The sequence below is a fragment of the Xyrauchen texanus genome, chromosome 21, assembly GCF_025860055.1.
Source record: "Xyrauchen texanus isolate HMW12.3.18 chromosome 21, RBS_HiC_50CHRs, whole genome shotgun sequence".
NCBI lineage: Eukaryota > Metazoa > Chordata > Actinopteri > Cypriniformes > Catostomidae > Xyrauchen > Xyrauchen texanus.
The window spans coordinates 16,014,461-16,033,580 of NC_068296.1; the positions used below are offsets into that span (position 1 = coordinate 16,014,461).

Genomic DNA, 19,120 nt, shown 5'->3' on the forward strand with positions numbered 1-19,120 from the left:
AATATAAAATTACTAAACGACTATTTAGGAGATGAAATGTTGCTGTATTGAAGTGTCAGCTGTAAGCTGAACAGCTTTCAATTGTAATATTTGTGTATAATTTGCTGGCAATTACTGCTTCCCTTCATGTCACAATAGAATGTGTAAGAATTGTGGAATAAATACACAATAGAAATACTGATGTTTGGTTACAATTTCCTTAAATATTAGCATTGTGTTAGCCCCTGCATGTTAATGGAAGATACAACAGCAGACAGTCAGTTTCAGTTCAACTGCAGATGTCCGGGCTTTTTGCAACTCTTTGTGTGTGTGCAAACAAAGCAGTCCGTTCCACACCAGTATAAGCCCAAAAGTAAAAAACTCTGAACTAGGGCATTAAAATCATACAAGAGAACTTATACAAATGGAATGGAATGGGAATGTGCAGTGTATTGGAACTTTTTCGACTAATTTTAATTTGTGTTGCTGGGAAGTAAGTGAAAGCGGTTATGCAATGTCGTTTGGCTAAGCTGCCAAGAGGGGTGTTAACAACACAGCTATTGTGGGATGGGCCATTCGTTGCCTGGTTACAAATATTTTGGGCAGGGAACCAGGCAAACATGTCCCGCCTCCCCAGGAAACAAGAAACTCTCGTGACTGCTGCAGGGGTTCAAGTTGTACAAAGACCACAGATACGAAAACAGAGAGTAGGGTAAACAAAACATGAGTTCTTTCTGCTGTATCATGCTCCTCTCCAACATTATTGAACTTAACTGGAGCTAGATAGCAAGTGTTATCGAAAAACAAACCAGGTCGAAAAATATGGCTCTGAAGTGATGCCAAAAAAAAAAAAGGAAAACAGAGCTTGTTTTGCATAAAGCTAAATGAACGCATGAGAAACCTATGAACTACGTTGGGGAAGTTTAAACTGAAATGCAAATAAACATATTTTCCTATTCATTGTTCTTCCAATAACACACAAACTGCAGCCATTGCATTCACCTAAGAAACAACAAAACATGTGAAGAACATTTTAGGAAATTCCCTCTGCATGCTAGCTAGTAATTACAAATTGCCATGCCAAATTACCTGCCTCATTTGTTGTCTTCTCCTGGGATAACTTGCTGCCACAAGGAAAATGACATGGACAAACAAAAGAACACACTTCATTTCTAACGTTGAAAACAACAAATTGTACACATTAAAAATATTTTAAAGGATGAACAAACTTCTAACAAAGCATACGTGGACATGTACGCATAGGTACACAGGATTAAACACTCTGCAAACAAATGAATCACATTAATCAAATCCTTTAGGATACCTCCTAACTTTGTTCTGTTCTGGAATTTTCTGCCAGTCCTGCTTAAGATGATCTTAGGATTTATCCGAGGCATATAATGAGTAAAATTTGATTAATCAATATTTCAGTTTCTGTATCATGACAGGCTGGTTTTCAGTTTCATTTAAAGCATAACTCGCTAACTATTTTTAAAACAACTGTGTTGCATCATACCAAATGGACCATAAGGGTGATAGCTGACAGAACAAATCAGCACCAGTGGGACTGTCCCAAAATCCAATTATGAGTGTACTTCCAAATGCTTTGAATTAATGCATCAAACAATGTAGGACCATTCAAATGTTCTTGAATATGCTTTTTACTTATAATTATTATTAATGGATGCTTGCCCAACAAGCAGGGGACTATAGACAACAAACATATTTTTCCTAACTATGGCATTGTGGCAAGTCCCTGGCTAACATACCTGAGCACTTAGGCCTTGTTTACACATAGTCCACCGTAAGCAGATCACAAGTGTACTTTTTTTTCATTAGTGAATACTATTAATCACTCAAGACAAAAAATATCACATTTAGTCAGTACCAGCACATTAGTATGAATACTCAGAAGTATAATAACTCCCATATTGTGTATAACATTTGAAAATTTTGAAATTATCCTGCACCAATTTAGTAAATTACATGTGCATAGTACATTACTGTTACATACCACATATGTAAAAAACGGTTTCAACATCTTATATTTCAGGTACTCATTTGTATTTATTGTACTGATGTATCTTATGAAGACCTAATAAGATAAATATTCTCTGAAGCATGAAGATGGTACCAGTGTTGATATGTACAACATTAGAGGAATATTCCGGGTTCAATTCAAGTTAAGCTCAATCAACAGCGTTTGTGGCATAATATCGATTACCACAAAAATGCTACAGCCACAAATGCTGACGATTGAGCTTAACTTGTATTGAACCCAGAATATTCCTTTAAGAAAATTCCTTTAACAACATCAATAAAATCTTTTTGTTTTCAAAACTCTGTTTGATAAGATTTCTATTTTAAGTGCATGAAATTAAGATTCCACTTCAAAACAAAATGTCTTTACTACTGTCATCTGTTGTGTTACAGTGTACTAAGGAATTGCAGTGTCACTGCTAGATAACAAATGATTAGCCTAATAAATATGGTGTCTTTCATAAATAAATAATTTGAAGATCAATTATGTTATATTAAATAAGCCCATATGGAGCCAGTGGTTTGATTACAGTTATAACATGTTTTATCCAACAAAACTGGATGATCCACTACTGCGTGAATAGCAAGTTCAAAATAAAAAGTGCAGAAACTTCATATATATATATATATATATATATATATATATATATATATATATATATATATATATATATATACAGTATATACACTAAGTAGTCACTCTATTATGTACACCTGTACATCTAATTATTCATGCGATTATCTAATCAACCAATCATGTGTCAGCAGTGTAATGTATAAAATCATGCAGATATGGGTCAGGAGCTTCAGTTAATGTTCACATCAACCATTTGAATGGGGGAAACTCTCAGTGATTTAGGCTGTAGCATGACTGTTGGTGCCAGACAGGCTGGTTTGAGTATTTCTGTAACTGTTGATCTCCTGGGATTTTCAAGCACAACAGTCTCTACAGTGTAAAGAGAATGGTGCAAAAAAATATCCAGCAAGTGGCAGTTCTGTGGACAAAAATGGCTTGTTAATGACAGAGGTCAGAGGAGAGTGGTCAGACTGGTTCAGGCTGACAGGAAGGTGAAAGTAACCCAAATAAACATGCGTAACAACAGTGCTATGCAGAAAAGCATTTCTGAAAACACAACACATCGAACATTGAGGCGGATGGGCTACAGCAGCAGACCACCCCTCTGGGTACCACTACTATCAGCTTAGAACAGGAAAGTGAGGCTGCAGTTGGCACAAGCTCACAAAAACTGGACAGTAGACAACTGGAAAAATATCAAATGATTTCTGCTGAGGTAAACAAATAGTAGGCACACTGCAGCCTCAGTTTTCTGTTCTTGGCTGACTGTAGTGGAACCCGACGTGATCTGCTGTGGAAGCTTATCCGCCTAAAAGTTAGATGTGTTGTGCATTCTGAGATGCTATTCTGCTCGCTACAATTGTACAGAGTGATTATCTGAGTTACTGTAGCCGTTGTGTCAGCTCGAACCATTCTGGCCATTCTCAGTTGACCTCTCTCATTAACAAGGCATTTTCATCCACAGAAGTGCCTCTCAAGGTTTTTTGTTTTTCACACAATGAGTAAACTCTAGAGACTGTTGTGTGTGAAAATCCCAGGAGATCATCAGTTACAGAAATACTCAAACCAGCCCGTCTGGCATCAACAATCATGCCACAGTCAAAATCATTGAGACCACATTTTTTCTCTCCATTCTGATGGTTAAAGTGAACATTAACTGAAGCTCCTGATGATTTTATGCATTGCACTGCTGCCACAGGATTGGTTGAATAGATAATCGCATGAATGAGCAGATGTACAGATGTACCTAATAAAGTGGCTGGTGAGTGTGTGTGTGTGTGTGTGTGTGTGTGTGTGTGTGTGTGTGTATGTATGTATGTATACACTCACCTAAAGGATTATTAGGAACACCTGTTCAATTTCTCATTAATGCAATTATCTAATCAACCAATCACATGGCAGTTGCTTCAATGCATTTAGGGGTGTGGTCTTGGTCAAGACAATCTCCTGAACTCCAAACTGAATGTCAGAATGGGAAAGAAAGGTGATTTAAGCAATTCTGAGCGTGGCATGGTTGTTGGTGCCAGACGGGCCGGTCTGAGTATTTCACAATCTGCTCAGTTACTGGGAATTTCACGCACAATCATTTCTAGGGTTTACAAAGAATGGTGTGAAAAGGGAAAAACATCCAGTATGCGGCAGTCCTGTGGGCGAAAATGCCTTGTTGATGCTAGAGGTCAGAGGAGAATGGGCCTACTGATTCAAGCTGATAGAAGAGCAACTTTGCCTGAAATAACCACTCGTTACAACCGAGGTATGCAGCAAAGCTTTTGTGAAGCCACAACACGCACAACCTTGAGGTGGATGGGCTACAACAGCAGAAGACCCCACCGGGTACCACTCATCTCCACTACAAATAGGAAAAAGAGGCTACAATTTGCAAGAGCTCACCAAAATTGGACAGTTGAAGACTGGAAAAATGTTGCCTGGTCTGATGAGTCTCGATTTCTGTTGAGACATTCAGATGGTAGAGTCAGAATTTGGCGTAAACAGAATGAGAACATGGATCCATCATGCCTTGTTACCACTGTGCAGGCTGGTGGTGGTGGTGGTGTAATGTGTGGGGGATGTTTTCTTGGCACACTTTAGGCCCCTTAGTGCCAATTGGGCATCGTTTAAATGCCACGGCCAACCTGAGCATTGTTTCTGACCATGTCCATCCCTTTATGGCCACTATGTACCCATCCTCTGATGGCTACTTCCAGCAGGATAATGCACCATGTCACAAAGTTCGAATCATTTGAAATTGGTTTCTTGAACATGACAATGAGTTCACCGTACTAAAATGGCCCCCACAGTCACCAGATCTCAACCCAATAGAGCATCTTTGGGATGTGGTGGAACAGGAGCTTCGTGCCCTGGATGTGCATCCCACAAATCTCCATCAACTGCAAGATGCTATCCTATCAATATGGGCCAACATTTCTAAAGAATGCTTTCAGCACCTTGTTGAATCAATGCCACGTAGAATTAAGGCAGTTCTGAAGGCGAAAGGGGGTCAAACACAGCATTAGTATGGTGTTCCTAATAATCCTTTAGGTGAGTGTATATATTCATGTGTATGGTATATGGTTGTGGATTTTATCCAATATAAATTACTTTATAACAGGGACCTCTGAATCAGATTTACAGCCACACAATCAAGTACTTTTACAAAGTAAGCTCAACCCTCTGATGTAAATGCAAACCCAGCGTTATTCAACAGTCAAACTAGATGGCAGTAGGCTAATCTGGAAGTTGGGTAAAATTTAAAAAAACTTGTTTGTACTTGTTAGCAGCCTGCTAAACTGGTCGGCTAAAAAACAGACAACAAGTGATTTATACACATTTCGAGCAATATATGTCTAGCAATCTAGCATGCAATAGTCGTTTTGATTCGATGCAGAGCTGCAGTCTATTGTTACTAACATGGCGGTGTCCGTTAGCAACTTTGCTCTGTGGAAGAACGATCAGCAAGCTGGATGTCGAGCTATATGCAACAATACACGACGAACATATTGAACATACTTTGACTGTCAAAACCACGAACAGCTAAAATATGCGTCTATTCGTTAAGTGCACATTATGCATACACGTGAACGCGCAGTTCTCTCGTCTAGTCTGAGAAAACTCATATTGTTCCGCCCCTTAAAGAGTTACCAAGGAAACTGGTTGCTACGCAGCGAAAACAAAAAAAGTATCAATTGTCGTGACGTCCTTGCGTCAGATGTGCGAGAACGGCGTTTCCAAGGCGACGAAACGTTGTATACACATGCAGGGTCGGTTGAAGAAGATGCCTGGTTGTTTGCTTTCAGAATCTTTATAGTTTATTTTGCATTTAACCACGGAAATTTGAGACGGCGAACAGTGTGTTTATTATCGTTCGTATTGTTCCCTTTCGTTTTTACTTGTCTTCACTGGAGTGGAAATATTATGGCGTGAATCAACTGAATTTTAACTCAGTCACGAAGTGGTTTATTTTTCAATCATGTGGCTCAACAAACAATAACAAAGAAACATAAAGAGATGGAGCTGTCAGTCACACTGTTATAACGCTAACTATAGACACGTCTCCCTATCTGATTTATTTTAAAGCATCCCACATAATTTCTCTGACGTAGCCACATGTTTATTAATGCGGATCTGTGGCGTTCTGGCGGGGATTTATAAACTGTTTGCCGCACATTCCAAGTACTCCGCATTAGTCATTCCGGTTCGGTCGTTATAATAATGTCTGACACTGGAGAGAACGTTCTCCGCCGGTGACGTTCAAGTGCTGCTGACTAACGGTTGTTATCCCCACTCTTCCCCTTCCTCAAACTACGGTATTGTGCAGCACATCTACCCCGGTGAAATTTCATGGTGTTTTATATTGCCACAATGTTCTTAAAACGTGCGTAGAGTTCCTTCCTGCGTTTATTTTTGCTTTACGTTACTAAAAAGCCACGCTCATTTCCATGCACACAATAAAGAGCAATGAATCACAATCATTTGTTCCTACATGAAATGCACTAACTATGATTTCCGTCACTACGGCCCACTGTCCGACTTGGAACTTGTGCATGGCTTCTTGTAAATGGGGTTAAGTCGTAATAATGGGCGCTTTGTTTACTGAAAAATAAGTGCATATACTGACAAATGCCGCTGATCATCGTGCATTTTCTATAGATTTTAGGATTTTAATTAATTTTATTAGAATATTATTTATAATACTAACTCTAAATGGGAAATTATCATAAATGGGGTAAACTTTTGATTAATACTTAACATTAAAATGGTATGGTAAGTAGGACAAATAAAAAAAGAGTTAGATGCAGTTCTCAAATGTACCCACGATAGACAACTGGTAGGCTTATGTAAATCTCTGCCCCGACCGGTTCTCAAGACTGCAAGCGACGCAGGAAACTTCAGTGTATCGGGGATTCCGTGGGGCGTGTCGCTGAGAAAGTTTACAGTAGCTACAGTCAAAACTGTTGAAAGCGGGATTCCCTTCTTAGCTTAACCACTACCTCAGCAAAACATACGACTTCCTCAATTATCTTAACGATTGCTTATTGTTATCTCTTTATATGTTACTGACAACATGCACAGTTTCCACCAGAAACCATTTAATAACCTTTAAAAAATTGTATGATTATGTAGGACTAATATGGACGTTTCTTTGTTGTGATAATATCTGTATCTAACCGCAACTAAATATGTTGTGCATCTGATTGATTGTAAGATCATTTAGGAGAAAATACATCTTAACTGCGATAAGGATAAAATGTGTTTATTTTAACCTGATAGATACATGGAAATCGAATAAAGCTACTTTATTTTTTCTTCTTTTTTTCAAACCGTGTCATTTCTAAATATTGTCCATTTAAACCATGTAACAATTATTAAAAAAAAAAAAGAAAATCGTGGAAGAAATAGTAACTGTGCCTATTCTTGACCGCGAGCGAGCTGTCTTTTACTGTGGGTGAGGGAATCCCTTACACGTCATATTGCTTAGATACCTGAAAACAAAAACACTGCTTTTGGACCATATATGGGCATCTACGTCAGCGGAACACCAGTAAGGGGCGGAGCCAGGACGCCTTACTTTACAATGCGTTCTCTGGCTTCATTCACAACAAGAAGAGCTGCTGTCGAAACGCCGATAACATATTTTACTCCCGTTTGTAATAAACACATTTCGGATTATTTTACGGATTTATAAATGCACATTTCAAAGGGAGCATTACACACATTTTTACGGATTATCCATGGAGAGATTGGAATTTTGAAGTTTCCTCCAGCAGGAACTGGATTGACGTCTTAATGCAACTCTTTTGGAACGAGACTAAGGGCATCTTGACAAAGACTCCAAGTAAAAAGTTTTACGGTAGGTGATTTACGAGTTTAAATATAACGCGAAGTTTGACCTGATGCTGTTCACCGCCGACACATTTTAGCATAAATCCACTTTCTCTTTTATTCGTGCATTACAGTTTACAAAAGCAAATGTTTGAGAATAGTAAATGTCCTAACAAAAATGCGCTGGTGACAGGTGACATCCCGTTCTCGCCGGGCACAGTAGGTGTTTCGGCTTCTCTCGGCTCCACTGGGGAGATGTTTCAGGGGTTCCCCGGAGACCCCGATACCGGCTCCCGTGGAAGCTCGTCTCCTTCTCTTGAATCTCAGTACCTGTCGTCCGTGGAATCCTTCGGGAGCCCGCCCACCACCGGCGCACCGCACGTAAGTCACAGTATTTAACCCTGTATAAATGTCGTGTTTTTCTGTATAAAGACATGTTTATCTAACTGCATCTAACCAAGTGAAATGGTATGGTCGCTGTCTTATTTGCTTGGCTTTGGTCTGCAAACAGCAGTTCAAATAGCGAAGCGATGTTGCATGTAGCCAGGGGAATGCATTGCAATGTGTCTGAGTGAATAGATTAGCAATGCTGTTGCTATCGCTCAGCGTGCACACTCGAAAAGCTACGCAGAGTATACTGACAAGTCAGCATGTGCGCTGAATCAGGCAGGTAGCAACGTGGTAGGTTTACAGCACGCCGCGAAACGGATGACAAAGCTGTGGAACTCTCCGAAGTCCGCTCACAACGCTCCGCCTTCGCTCACAGTCCTCCTTCTCGCGCTTCTCCGACTTCGACGTGACGTCAATGCGTTCTATTTTGGAGTGTTACGTTGCGTTGCTAAGGGGAACTCCGGGGGTGTGACGGGGGCGGAGGAACAGCGAGGGGAGGTTAGATTCGAGGCCTGCGATTGGCTACGGTGACGTCTTCGAAGCTGATTGGCCTTTTGCCTAACTCTTTCATATGAATATTAATGAAACATGGTAGCCTATTCTCTTTGGCATCACTGCGCTGATCTATTTGAACGAAACAAGAAACCATACCGATATAGGTATATAACCTCTAAATCTGTTTCGCAGCCTTTTAACAGAGAGCTATGCACAACTATTATTTACAAATCTCAAGATATTGATAAGATGCCATTACAACTGTACATAATATGCTCAACACAGTTATATGTGGCTTATCAGTGTTTATAATATAATATCTCTCTCACTATCTCACTAATATTTATTTGTTTATACAGTCCCTACATTTCTTATTTAATGTCAGTCCAGTGTCTGCAACCGCCTAGTCAAAGTCCTTGTAAGAGCCATCTTCCTGGTTAATAAAATATATTATGATTTTGCAGTTTAGTTTACTAATTTACTGGGAGACATTCATAATAAAAAAATAATGTGATATTTTAATTTATACAGCCAACAGCCAACTCTGATAAGGCTGCATCTCTATATTCTTATTTGTGTTGCTTTTTGATAACCCTTAGTCTCTATGTCTAAATGATCCAAGTAATATAAATACAACTGGAAAGCTTCATTATCTTTTCACAGAAGCACTAGAAAACCCAGCTTTAAGAAGGGTTATGGTTAGGCAAGCAGGTGAGGCCCAATTTTTTATACTGTTTATGTGTTTGGTTTTCTAGGAGTGTGTTACTGCCACTGGTGGGGTAGGGGTGGGTGGAGGGTCAGCTGGCACCGGGGCAGGGGTGGACATGCCCAGCTCATTTGTACCCACAGTGACGGCCATCACCACCAGCCAAGATCTACAGTGGATGGTGCAGCCCACTCTCATCTCCTCCATGGCGCCAGGGCAAAGCAGCACAGGCTCCAGCACCATGATGCAGCCTGTTGCCTTGGATCCTTATGACCTGCCAGGCACAAGCTATTCTACTAGTGGAGGCTTCACCCCACCAAGCTGTGATACTCCTGGTCCAGTGCGACAGTCTCGGAGCCGGCGCCGAACACGAGATGAAACGGTGAGTGAGGACCATGATGGATGGGATGGTTTATATTTAATCAGAGCCAAAAGTTCAGAGCATGATTTTATATAGTTGACCATTTGCTTTTACTTGTCTGGTTTCAACTGATTAAAAAAAGATACATTTTGATATGATCTACATGACACAAGGTTAAATAAGATGATCAATTTGTTCTCATGTTTCCAGCTGAACCCTGAGGAGGATGAGAAAAGACGTGTTAGACGAGAGAGAAATAAACTGGCTGCCGCTAAGTGTAGGAACCGTCGGCGTGAGCTCACAGACAGGTTACAGTCGGTGAGCGATGCTGTACTTAAATATAATTACATTTGTTACAAAACTACCTAATGTTACATTACCAAATTGTTGCTACTAACATGCATGATAATTGCTACACTCATAAAATGTCGATGTTGCCAAGTTGCTGTTATACTCATAACCAATGCACATATGCATGATGCTTCAGATTGTATTTAGAAGGGGCTAGTTTAAACAAAGAGTGTATAAACCATAGTTATTATATTCTGGGAATATTATATTTCACAATTAAGAAAATGGAGCTCCCTCCAAGCAATCATTGTATTTCTGTTTTCTGTTTTTGTGCAACTGCTTTTTAAAAGGGTACCCTTTTTTCCTGTCCTAATTTCTTATGATCATGTAATCGCTATCCCCTTGTGTCGTCCTCTTGTCTCTCCAACCAAAGGAGACAGACGTGTTGGAGGAGGAGAAGGCTGAGCTAGAGGCAGAGATATCTGAGCTGCAAAAGGAGAAGGAGCGTCTGGAGTTTGTCCTGGTTGCGCACCAGCCTGGCTGTAAAATCCCCTATCAGGACCAGCCGCCTGCGCAACTGCAGCAGACATCCCCACAGACAGCTTCTGTCTCTGTGGTAGGCTTGACTGTGAAGGAGGACTCTTTCTACCTGCCACCCTCCTACTCGTCCCACCACCACCACGTCCCGGTATCACAGCCCACGCCGACACAGCCAGTCCCAGCACTTCAGCAAGGGATGATGCAGGAGGTAGCCTTTTCTAGTTTTTTCTATGGGCAGGGCCAGCCGGTGCCGGACGGCCCGTGCCTTGTTGCCGACGGTGGCGGTAACCCTGACGCCGGCAGCTACATCCCCTCATACACATCTTCATTTGTGTTCACCTACCCAGAGGGAGCCTGCGGGGTCAGCGCTAACCAACGAACCAGCAGCAGCGATCAGTCCTCTGATTCCCTGAACTCACCCTCGCTTCTTGCACTTTGAGAGCTCTGCATCTCTCTGCCTCCGCTTCCCTATTAACAAAAACACAAATATGCATAAACAAATTCTAAATATTGAATTTGCATTGTTCTGTTGCAGATGAACTGGGCTCGACAACCCACGTTCAGCAAGGTTGTATTAATCTTTTACAACCTCATACATTAAGGCCCTGATATTTTAAATTAAGATGCGTTAGCATCTGAATGACTTCATCAGATTATGTAAGTGTATATTAATTCACAATGAATTCAGGCTTAATATCGAGATGAGTCACTGGCCCATGCACACAAACTCTCACACACTTAAATTGTCATTGGTTTGTGACACATAACAATGAAAACACATTAGCACACTCCCCCTTGCTTCTATATTTTCTTGCTCCAGCTTACATTGGTGTACCATCTCCCTTCTCTCTCTATCCATGCCAGTTGCCTGCAGTGTATTTGTCTAAGCAAAAAAGGCAGCAATGAACTTCTGTGTCTTTTGTGGGTTTTGTTTTTATTGGGCCAGATTGCCTTGCTACACTTCTCTCTTCATCCAGTTCATCCACACATCGTCTGAATTCTATGACAAAAAGACATTGACATTACTCTCTAGCTACCTATCTATCTCTTTATTCTTCCTCCGTTGTCCATCTCCACACCTGTTTCTCCTCTCTCCTGTCTCTATGTACCTCTGATTCTCTCTGAAGTCTTCAGCCCCCGAGAGCCCGTTGGACCCTGAAAGCCCATGGAACCTTGAGTGAGTGCCAGCCCACCCCACCACCACAAACTCTCCTCGCATGGACCGGCCTGCTGCACTGCATAGTGGAACCTCAAAGCCTTTCACAATGAGCAGATATTTTAAAACACCTTAACTAACCAGCGACAGCATGCAGATCAAACAACTGCACATGCCATCTCAGATGCTACACAGGCTAAAGGGACGGGACACTTTATAATTCCTTAGTGCTGAGTATTTTATTAAATGAGTGAAGACACAGTGTAGACTTTGGCATGGCCAGCAAAGGAGCTTCAACAGGCAGGCGATAAAAGAGGTCTTGGAGTCTGAAGGTATGAGATGGTTAGAAATTAGAATCTTAGTCTGTTGGATTGAGTATCCATATGACCTGCTCAGCAGTTGCACCACATGTCATCTCTTGCTGGTCCTCATATTTCTGAGAGCTTTGATAAAATGTTACACCCTTTCCACTTTATTGAGAGAGTAAGAGGGGCTTTTTTTAATGTTAAGTTCTGTGTTTCAATGATAGTATTAACTCTGAAAAAAAAGAGGCTTTACAGATGACTGCAAACAAGGGTGGCTCTTATTGTTATAGTGCCACCATTAGTGTCAATCAGTGACTGATTGAAAAGAAAGAAAGACCAAAAAAAGACAAGATAATCTCTTGGTTTTGAATGAGTGGCATTTGTGCTTCTAAAAGTCCTTGACATCATCCTTGAGTTGTGGATCTGGTTTAGCACAGCTCTAGGCTTTGATTGTGAATGGAAGTCACAGAGGACTACATTTCCACTTTATTTCTTTAAGGGGGTTGTTTAAGAGGGAAGAAAAAAGCACAAACGCTGGCTACAGACAAAAGGAAGAAGTGGAACAGTGCCCTAAACGCTGGGATGTGCTTATGAATATGAACCGTTTACTTTTCTGTGATGTTTTGAGTTCCTGATTTTTTTATTATGCTTTTTCTCTATTGCTCTTGATTGTGTCGTTGCTGCCAATTGTAAACCCTTTGCTGATCCTCACTGTAAATGTTGTCTTACAGCAATTATCACAGTTATTTTTTATTATGGCTATTATTATTATTTCATAGTTATCTCATATTGGCAACCTAAAAGGCATGTTGTGCACTATGAACCTTTTTATGTTATCACTTATATGTAAACTATACATTATGTATGCATTTATATATATTTACATATTTAGTGTGTGTATATATATATATATATATATATATATATATATATATATATATATATATATACACAATGATTGTAATGTAATGTATGAATGTTCAGAAAATGTTATTTTTGTCAATGAAGATACAAGGGAGAGCTTGATGCACTTGGTTCTTGTTTAAACATATATATATTTTTCTATTATAAATAATAAATAATAACAGTCCACATTTCCCTTAATATGAAAAGCATTCTCACTGCCTTTCATACAAACTGTGTCAAATGACTATGATGGTTTGTGGATGCTGTCCACTGCTTTTTGCTGTGCTTGATTTGTCAACATGAGGTTGGTTTCACAGCCCATCTTCATCAACCCCTGTGGACAAAACACACTGGACGCAAAAATATCTATCAATGCAAAATAAATAAAAATGCTAAAGAAAAAAATACTGAAATGGATTGATTGTCTCAATGTATACTTCAGCTGTGAATTAAGCATTGGTGTTGTATTTCATATTGATTTATCATGTCCAGTGTGCGCTGTCTACCCCTTTTGAGTGTGTGTAATATTCAGGGCTTGATGGACAAATTTAGGCCTGCCCTATATATTCAAGCTATGGACATGATCAGAATATTATGCTTACCTACATCATACATAGTTGCAAGTATTTTTTTTTAAAACAGATGAGGGCCATTGTTCTTAATGACTTTGTGTATGAGATGAAAAAGATAATATCTGTACAGTTGTTTAAATTGAAATGCCTTTTCATGTTACATTTATATACACAAGTGCACCATTGTTTTTGTGTCAAATTAAGTCCAATTTTATAGGGTCAAAGATGGAGAGAACTGTAGGACAACAGTCTGTCCAGTAGAGCCATTTAATGAAATAATGTTCTCATTTAGTAGTGAAAACTGAATTATGACACCTCAAGAGCTGTGTCACGAAACTTAATGAAGGTAGAACTGTAATTTCACAAAGTTGGACATTATATTATATCGAAAATAATTATTTAACCAATTTTGTGCAATATAGTTTCATGCTATAACATTATATTGATATCAAATCAACATTTCTTTATAGCAGTTGGTGCTTTTGTTACTCCTATGCCAAAACATATTGTTACTGTATCTTTGATGATAGACCTGACTCTGATATGATTGCTCAAGGATATGTGAAGTGTTAGTTAAATGATACAGTATCAGTGACTCTGTGGTCTTCCACTTTGCAAAAACTCTTTATTAGACTAAATTGCACAATAATGACTATAATGTTCTAGCTATGATCATTCGAGGTATTTTCAAATTCACAGTGCTTTGAATTGGCACAGTGGACTGCAATATATCAGATACTCTTCTAGGAGAACCATGTAGCAAATCAACAAAATTGTGTGATAAAGAACAGAGACAACTTGTTTTCTAGTTTGCCTAATGTATGGATGGTAATACATTATAAGGTTGTTAAAGTCTGTGCCTCCTTGCTCAGTGTGCATACTTCGATAGGTAGTATCTTCTAATGGACAGTGATATATAGTGATCATGGTCTAGTGTTACAACCACTTGTTTCAGATACATGTTTGCCTTTTTTTTAAGTGAAATTAAAGAAAGGTGTAAATAAGGAACATTGCAAAATATTTAAAACTGAAAAATATAGTGCTTTTCAATACTATGTGTCTTTGTATATTCTTGATTAAGAACACAGATGGCAGTCTGAGAGCTTTGATGTCACAGCTAAGGATACTCATGATTTCTTTAGAACACTGGTGAATTATACAACCTGCCATTACTGCGTCTTTCTCCAATTAATTTCACTTCATGTTATAATTGTATCCCTTTAATGAACAGAGAAGGACTTTTCATATTGTTACATTGACTGTGAAAACTAGGTGTACTGTCCTATCTTAATATCTTTGAATGACATCCAATTTTTCTTGTAAAGAAAATGTCAATATAATAAACATATTCACAAAGAATTACAGTTTTTTCCGCCATTTTTTTCTAAACATTACAATATTGTGATGAGGTAAATCAAATTTTGGCTGCTCAGTTTAATGGACACTCCTTGACCGTTGACGGCATACCTCAAACCTATATAGTTTGTAGGTAATGATATTAATGGGATTTTACTGCACTCTAGTGGATCAAATAAACGCAGCGCGATGAGTTCTAGTCAGTTAAAAATAACTAGGAGCTTCTTTTCTTGACCTATGTGTTCATATGGTGACAGTCGATGACAAATCAACGTGTCCTTAACTCTCCCAGGTAAAATACATTTTGACTTCGGAAAATTCCGTTTATCAACAGCGTTTCAGCTGTTATGGTACTACTAAATTACATGCAACATGACCTAATGGAGCAGCATGGAACACATTTTTAAATGAGACATGTTTTGGAACCAGTGTAACCTCGGACAGATAGATTCAGAATGTTCAGGTCAGTCGATTTGTTCCGAAGACGGAGAGGAAGTTACGTCACGGTGACACGCGTGTAGATCGTTGGCAGGTTTAGGTCGGCGTGGAGGAAGATTTAAACGGTGATACGAGAGAAGAGCGAAATGAAGAAAACAAAAAGAAGAAGAAAGTTGCTGGAAATATATGAAAATTAGTCAGTAAATGAAGAGGAAGAGAAAATTGAGGTTATAGGGCATCAAATGTATATGTATTAAGAAAAGGTGGGAAAAATAATCAGGAAGGGTCAACAAGTAGTTGGCTAATACAGATATTGAAGAATCAGAATGATTTTATTGCCAAGTATGCTTACACATTCAAGGAATTTGTCTTGATGACAGAAGCTTCCAGTGCACAAACAATTCATCAACAAGACAGAGATAATATATAAATAAAATAAAAATAAAAAGTATTTGGAAATACACAATAAGACTAATATATATATAGGCTATATAGCCTATATATCAAACTAGGACTCTGATGTACTCATCCTCTTGTTTAGTTGAACATCTGGGCCTTCCACATCTCTCTGTCCTTTTTAGAGCCAGTTGTCCTTTGTCTTTGAAGAATAGTGTACACCTTTGTATAAAACCTTAACATTTGTAACATTGTATAGCCTTAATTCCTCAAAACAATGATTGACTGATGAGTTTCTAGAGAATTTATTTTCTTTTTTGCCATTTTTGCCTAATATTGACCTTAAGACATACTGTGGCAACTCAAAAACAAACACAAAGAGAATGTTAAGCTTCATTTAACGAATAAAATAGCTTTTAACTATGGACAGTGAAATATTGACTTGAGACTAAACATGAAAAATCCAGGAAATTCATTAAACATCTTACCTTTTAGGAGTTAAGACAACTGTGAGGTTATCCTAAATTTAAGATGTTATTTACTATGATTTTTATGAAAAATCTGAATGCTTCTTAAGGGTTTTTTAAGAACAATCTTAACTTTCTTAAGATGTTTTTTCAGGAATAAAAAAATAGACATTTCTTCTTATGAACGTTTTGTGTATCCGGCCCCAGTCCAGTAATTTTTACAACTTAATTAAGGAAGATAATAGGGGAAATTAGGAGTGCAATGGTCAGGATGGTGCTCTAATGATGTTTTGTAATAATGAGGAGCAAAAAAACAAAGTGAAGAAACTAAAAGTGATATGTCAACAGGGAATTATTAGTAGTAATGTAGTATGAGAAATAAATGTGGGTGAGTGGTTTGATAACAGGAGTTCTGGTGGAAATGTTAATGGAAGAATATAGAAGGAGGGGAAGTTGTGGAGGTGAGATGATTACAGATGAATCGAGATGGAAGCAGGATAGACAGCTTATCAGTTTGTTTAGGGAAAATGTACCACCACCGTTAAGGTGTTGTAACTGTCAGAAATATGGACACATTGCTATGTTATGTAAGTCCAAGAAGAGGAGTGCACGATGTGGTGGTGAGCATGATTATGGGAAATGTGGAGTAGCAGTAGAAGTCAAATGTTTTAATTATGGAGGAGTGCATAACGTGGCATTTTGAGGATGTGAAGCAAGGAAAAGAGCAGTGGAAATATAGAAAATAATAATTAAGAATAAGATGTAGTATTTGGAGGCAGTGGAAGTTGTGGGTTCCACTTCCACAGCTAAACAAATTGAATTGAGTTTGTATGAGGATAAAGGGTTCACTGGAGTGGGGGGAACCAGGAAGATAGATAAGGAAAATGGTGGTAGGGAAAAAAAAGTCTTATTGTTTATGGCAGAGGTAGTCAACTATACGGCGCAGACAGAAAGAAAAACAGAAAAGATCCAGATCAATGTTAAAGCTGCTGAAAAGTTTCCTGAAATAAGAGGAATTTCTTGAGAAGTGATTAGGGATGAGTTGACAGTGGAAATGCAACATAGTCAGGGTTCATGGCCTGGATAATAAACATGTTTGTCATTTTACAATGGAATGCAAGAAGTTAGTGGCAAATAGGCAGGAATTTAAAGATTATAGAAAAAAATGTGAAAAAAAAACAATGTGATTTGTATTCAGGAATCGTGGCTTAAACCAAGATTGGAGTTTGTGGTGTAGTGTAAGGAGGCATAGGGAAAAAGGAAATGGGGGTGGCTGTATAATTTTGATCAAATATGGTATGCCATATAGAGTGATATGAAAAGGGTTGATTATGGAGTATGTGGAAATAGAGATTTGGGTCAAGAAGGGAAATTATGTAATGTGTAACTTTTATAATCCATGTAGGATGTTAGACATAATGGAGCTTGAAGAAGTTGAAGGATTAGGATAGGATAATTTGGTGTGGAGATTTTGGTGCACATAGCACATTATGGGGTGGGAAAAGGGTAGATTATAATGGACTGGTAATCGAGAGAATACTAGAAGGAAAGAATATGGTATGATTAAATGATGGGAGGGCAACAAGGATAGCTATGGCAACAGGATTAGAATCAGTAGTGGACTTAACAATTGTTTCTAGTTCAGTAGGAGGGGTTGTGAATTGGGAAGTATTAAAGGAATGTACAATAGGAAGTGATCATTTCCAATCATGAGACATTTACATTTATGCATTTGGCAGACACTTTTATCCAAAGCGACTTACAGAGCCCTTATTACAGGGACAATCCCCCCAGAGCAACCTGGAGATAAGTGCCTTGCTCAAGGACACAGTGGTGGTGGGTGTGGGGTTCAAACCAGCGACCTTCTGGTTACCAGTTTACCAGTTATGTGGTTTAGACCACTACACCACCACCAGTTATTTCAGGATCGAAGGAGAGATAAAGAGGGAAAATCCGAGAATATGGGGAGGTGGGTGTTTGAAAAAGCTGGTAAGGTAAGTGAAAAGAGTATAATAGAAGAAGTGAGTAAAGAGATAAACTCAGTTATACAATTTTCTGCTTCTCAAAGTATTCCAAGAAATAAAGTGAAAAGGAAAGAGAATATAGTTCCATGGTGGACTGAGGATTGTTCAAATGCATTTAAAAAGAATAGGAAAGCATTTACAGTAGTCAAGAATAAACATAATTTCATAAGCCTAATAATGTATAAACAAGTCCAATCAGAAGTTAGAAGGATAATTAGGAAATCTAAGAGAGAGTATTGGAGAAAGTTTGGAATACAATCAAAAAAAATTATGGTATCCGGAAAGAATATGACTTTTATATGTGTTATGCTTGTGTGAAGTCATTGCAGTAAGTAATAAAGTGAACGCAGATTTAATGAGAAGTGCATTCATAATTATTCAAGTGAATAGTTTCAAGAATTTATCAGAGGAAAGTAAGGAAATGATGATGAAGACATTATTGGAGTATCCTAACAAAATGAGAACAAGAGAAGCCATGAACAATTTGTTGGATGTCCCGTTCTCTTTATCAGAGTTAGGAAGAGCGTTAAGAAAAATGAAAAAATCAACTCCAGGACAAGATGGTATAGGATATGAAATGTTGAAACATCTTAGTAATGGGCCTATGAAGTTGTTGTTTTTTTTGTTTTGTTTTGTTTTTATTTTCTCCCCAATTTGGAATGCCCAATTCCCAATGCCAAGTCCTCATGGTGGTGTAGTAACTCAATCCGGGGGGCGGAGGACGAATCTCAGCTACCTCCACGTCCAAGAACGTCAATCTGCGCATCTTATCACGTGGCTTGTTGAGTACATCCATGCACAA

General features: G+C 38.7%; 1 protein-coding gene across 2 annotated transcripts; it reads left to right on the forward strand.

Annotated features, from left to right (window-relative positions):
- The first annotated feature begins 7,694 nt into the window (after window positions 1-7,694).
- fosb (FBJ murine osteosarcoma viral oncogene homolog B) lies at window positions 7,695-14,941 on the forward strand. Of its 2 annotated transcripts, XM_052152729.1 has the most exons (6): window positions 7,695-7,943; window positions 8,109-8,296; window positions 9,556-9,888; window positions 10,078-10,185; window positions 10,592-10,906; window positions 11,046-14,941. In XM_052152729.1, exons 1-6 carry the CDS (start codon window positions 7,880-7,882, stop codon window positions 11,109-11,111), a joined length of 1,074 nt encoding a protein of 357 aa, XP_052008689.1. In that variant the 5' UTR covers window positions 7,695-7,879; the 3' UTR covers window positions 11,112-14,941. The 2 variants fall into 2 exon arrangements, with proteins under 2 accessions (XP_052008689.1, XP_052008688.1); XM_052152728.1 differs by having other exon boundaries at window positions 10,592-14,941.
- Window positions 14,942-19,120: the final 4,179 nt, after the last annotated feature.

What these genes read in the sequence shown, in the direction of transcription:
- fosb (XM_052152728.1), top strand. Translation starts at nt 7,880, where the DNA reads ATGCAACTCTTTTGGAACGAGACTAAGGGCATCTTGACAAAGACTCCA. An exon ending in GCCGAACACGAGATGAAACG is followed by an intron (nt 9,889 to 10,077) that starts GTGAGTGAGGAC and finishes TCATGTTTCCAG; the next exon opens with CTGAACCCTGAGGAGGATGA. An exon ending in TCACAGACAGGTTACAGTCG is followed by an intron (nt 10,186 to 10,591) that starts GTGAGCGATGCT and finishes CTCCAACCAAAG; the next exon opens with GAGACAGACGTGTTGGAGGA.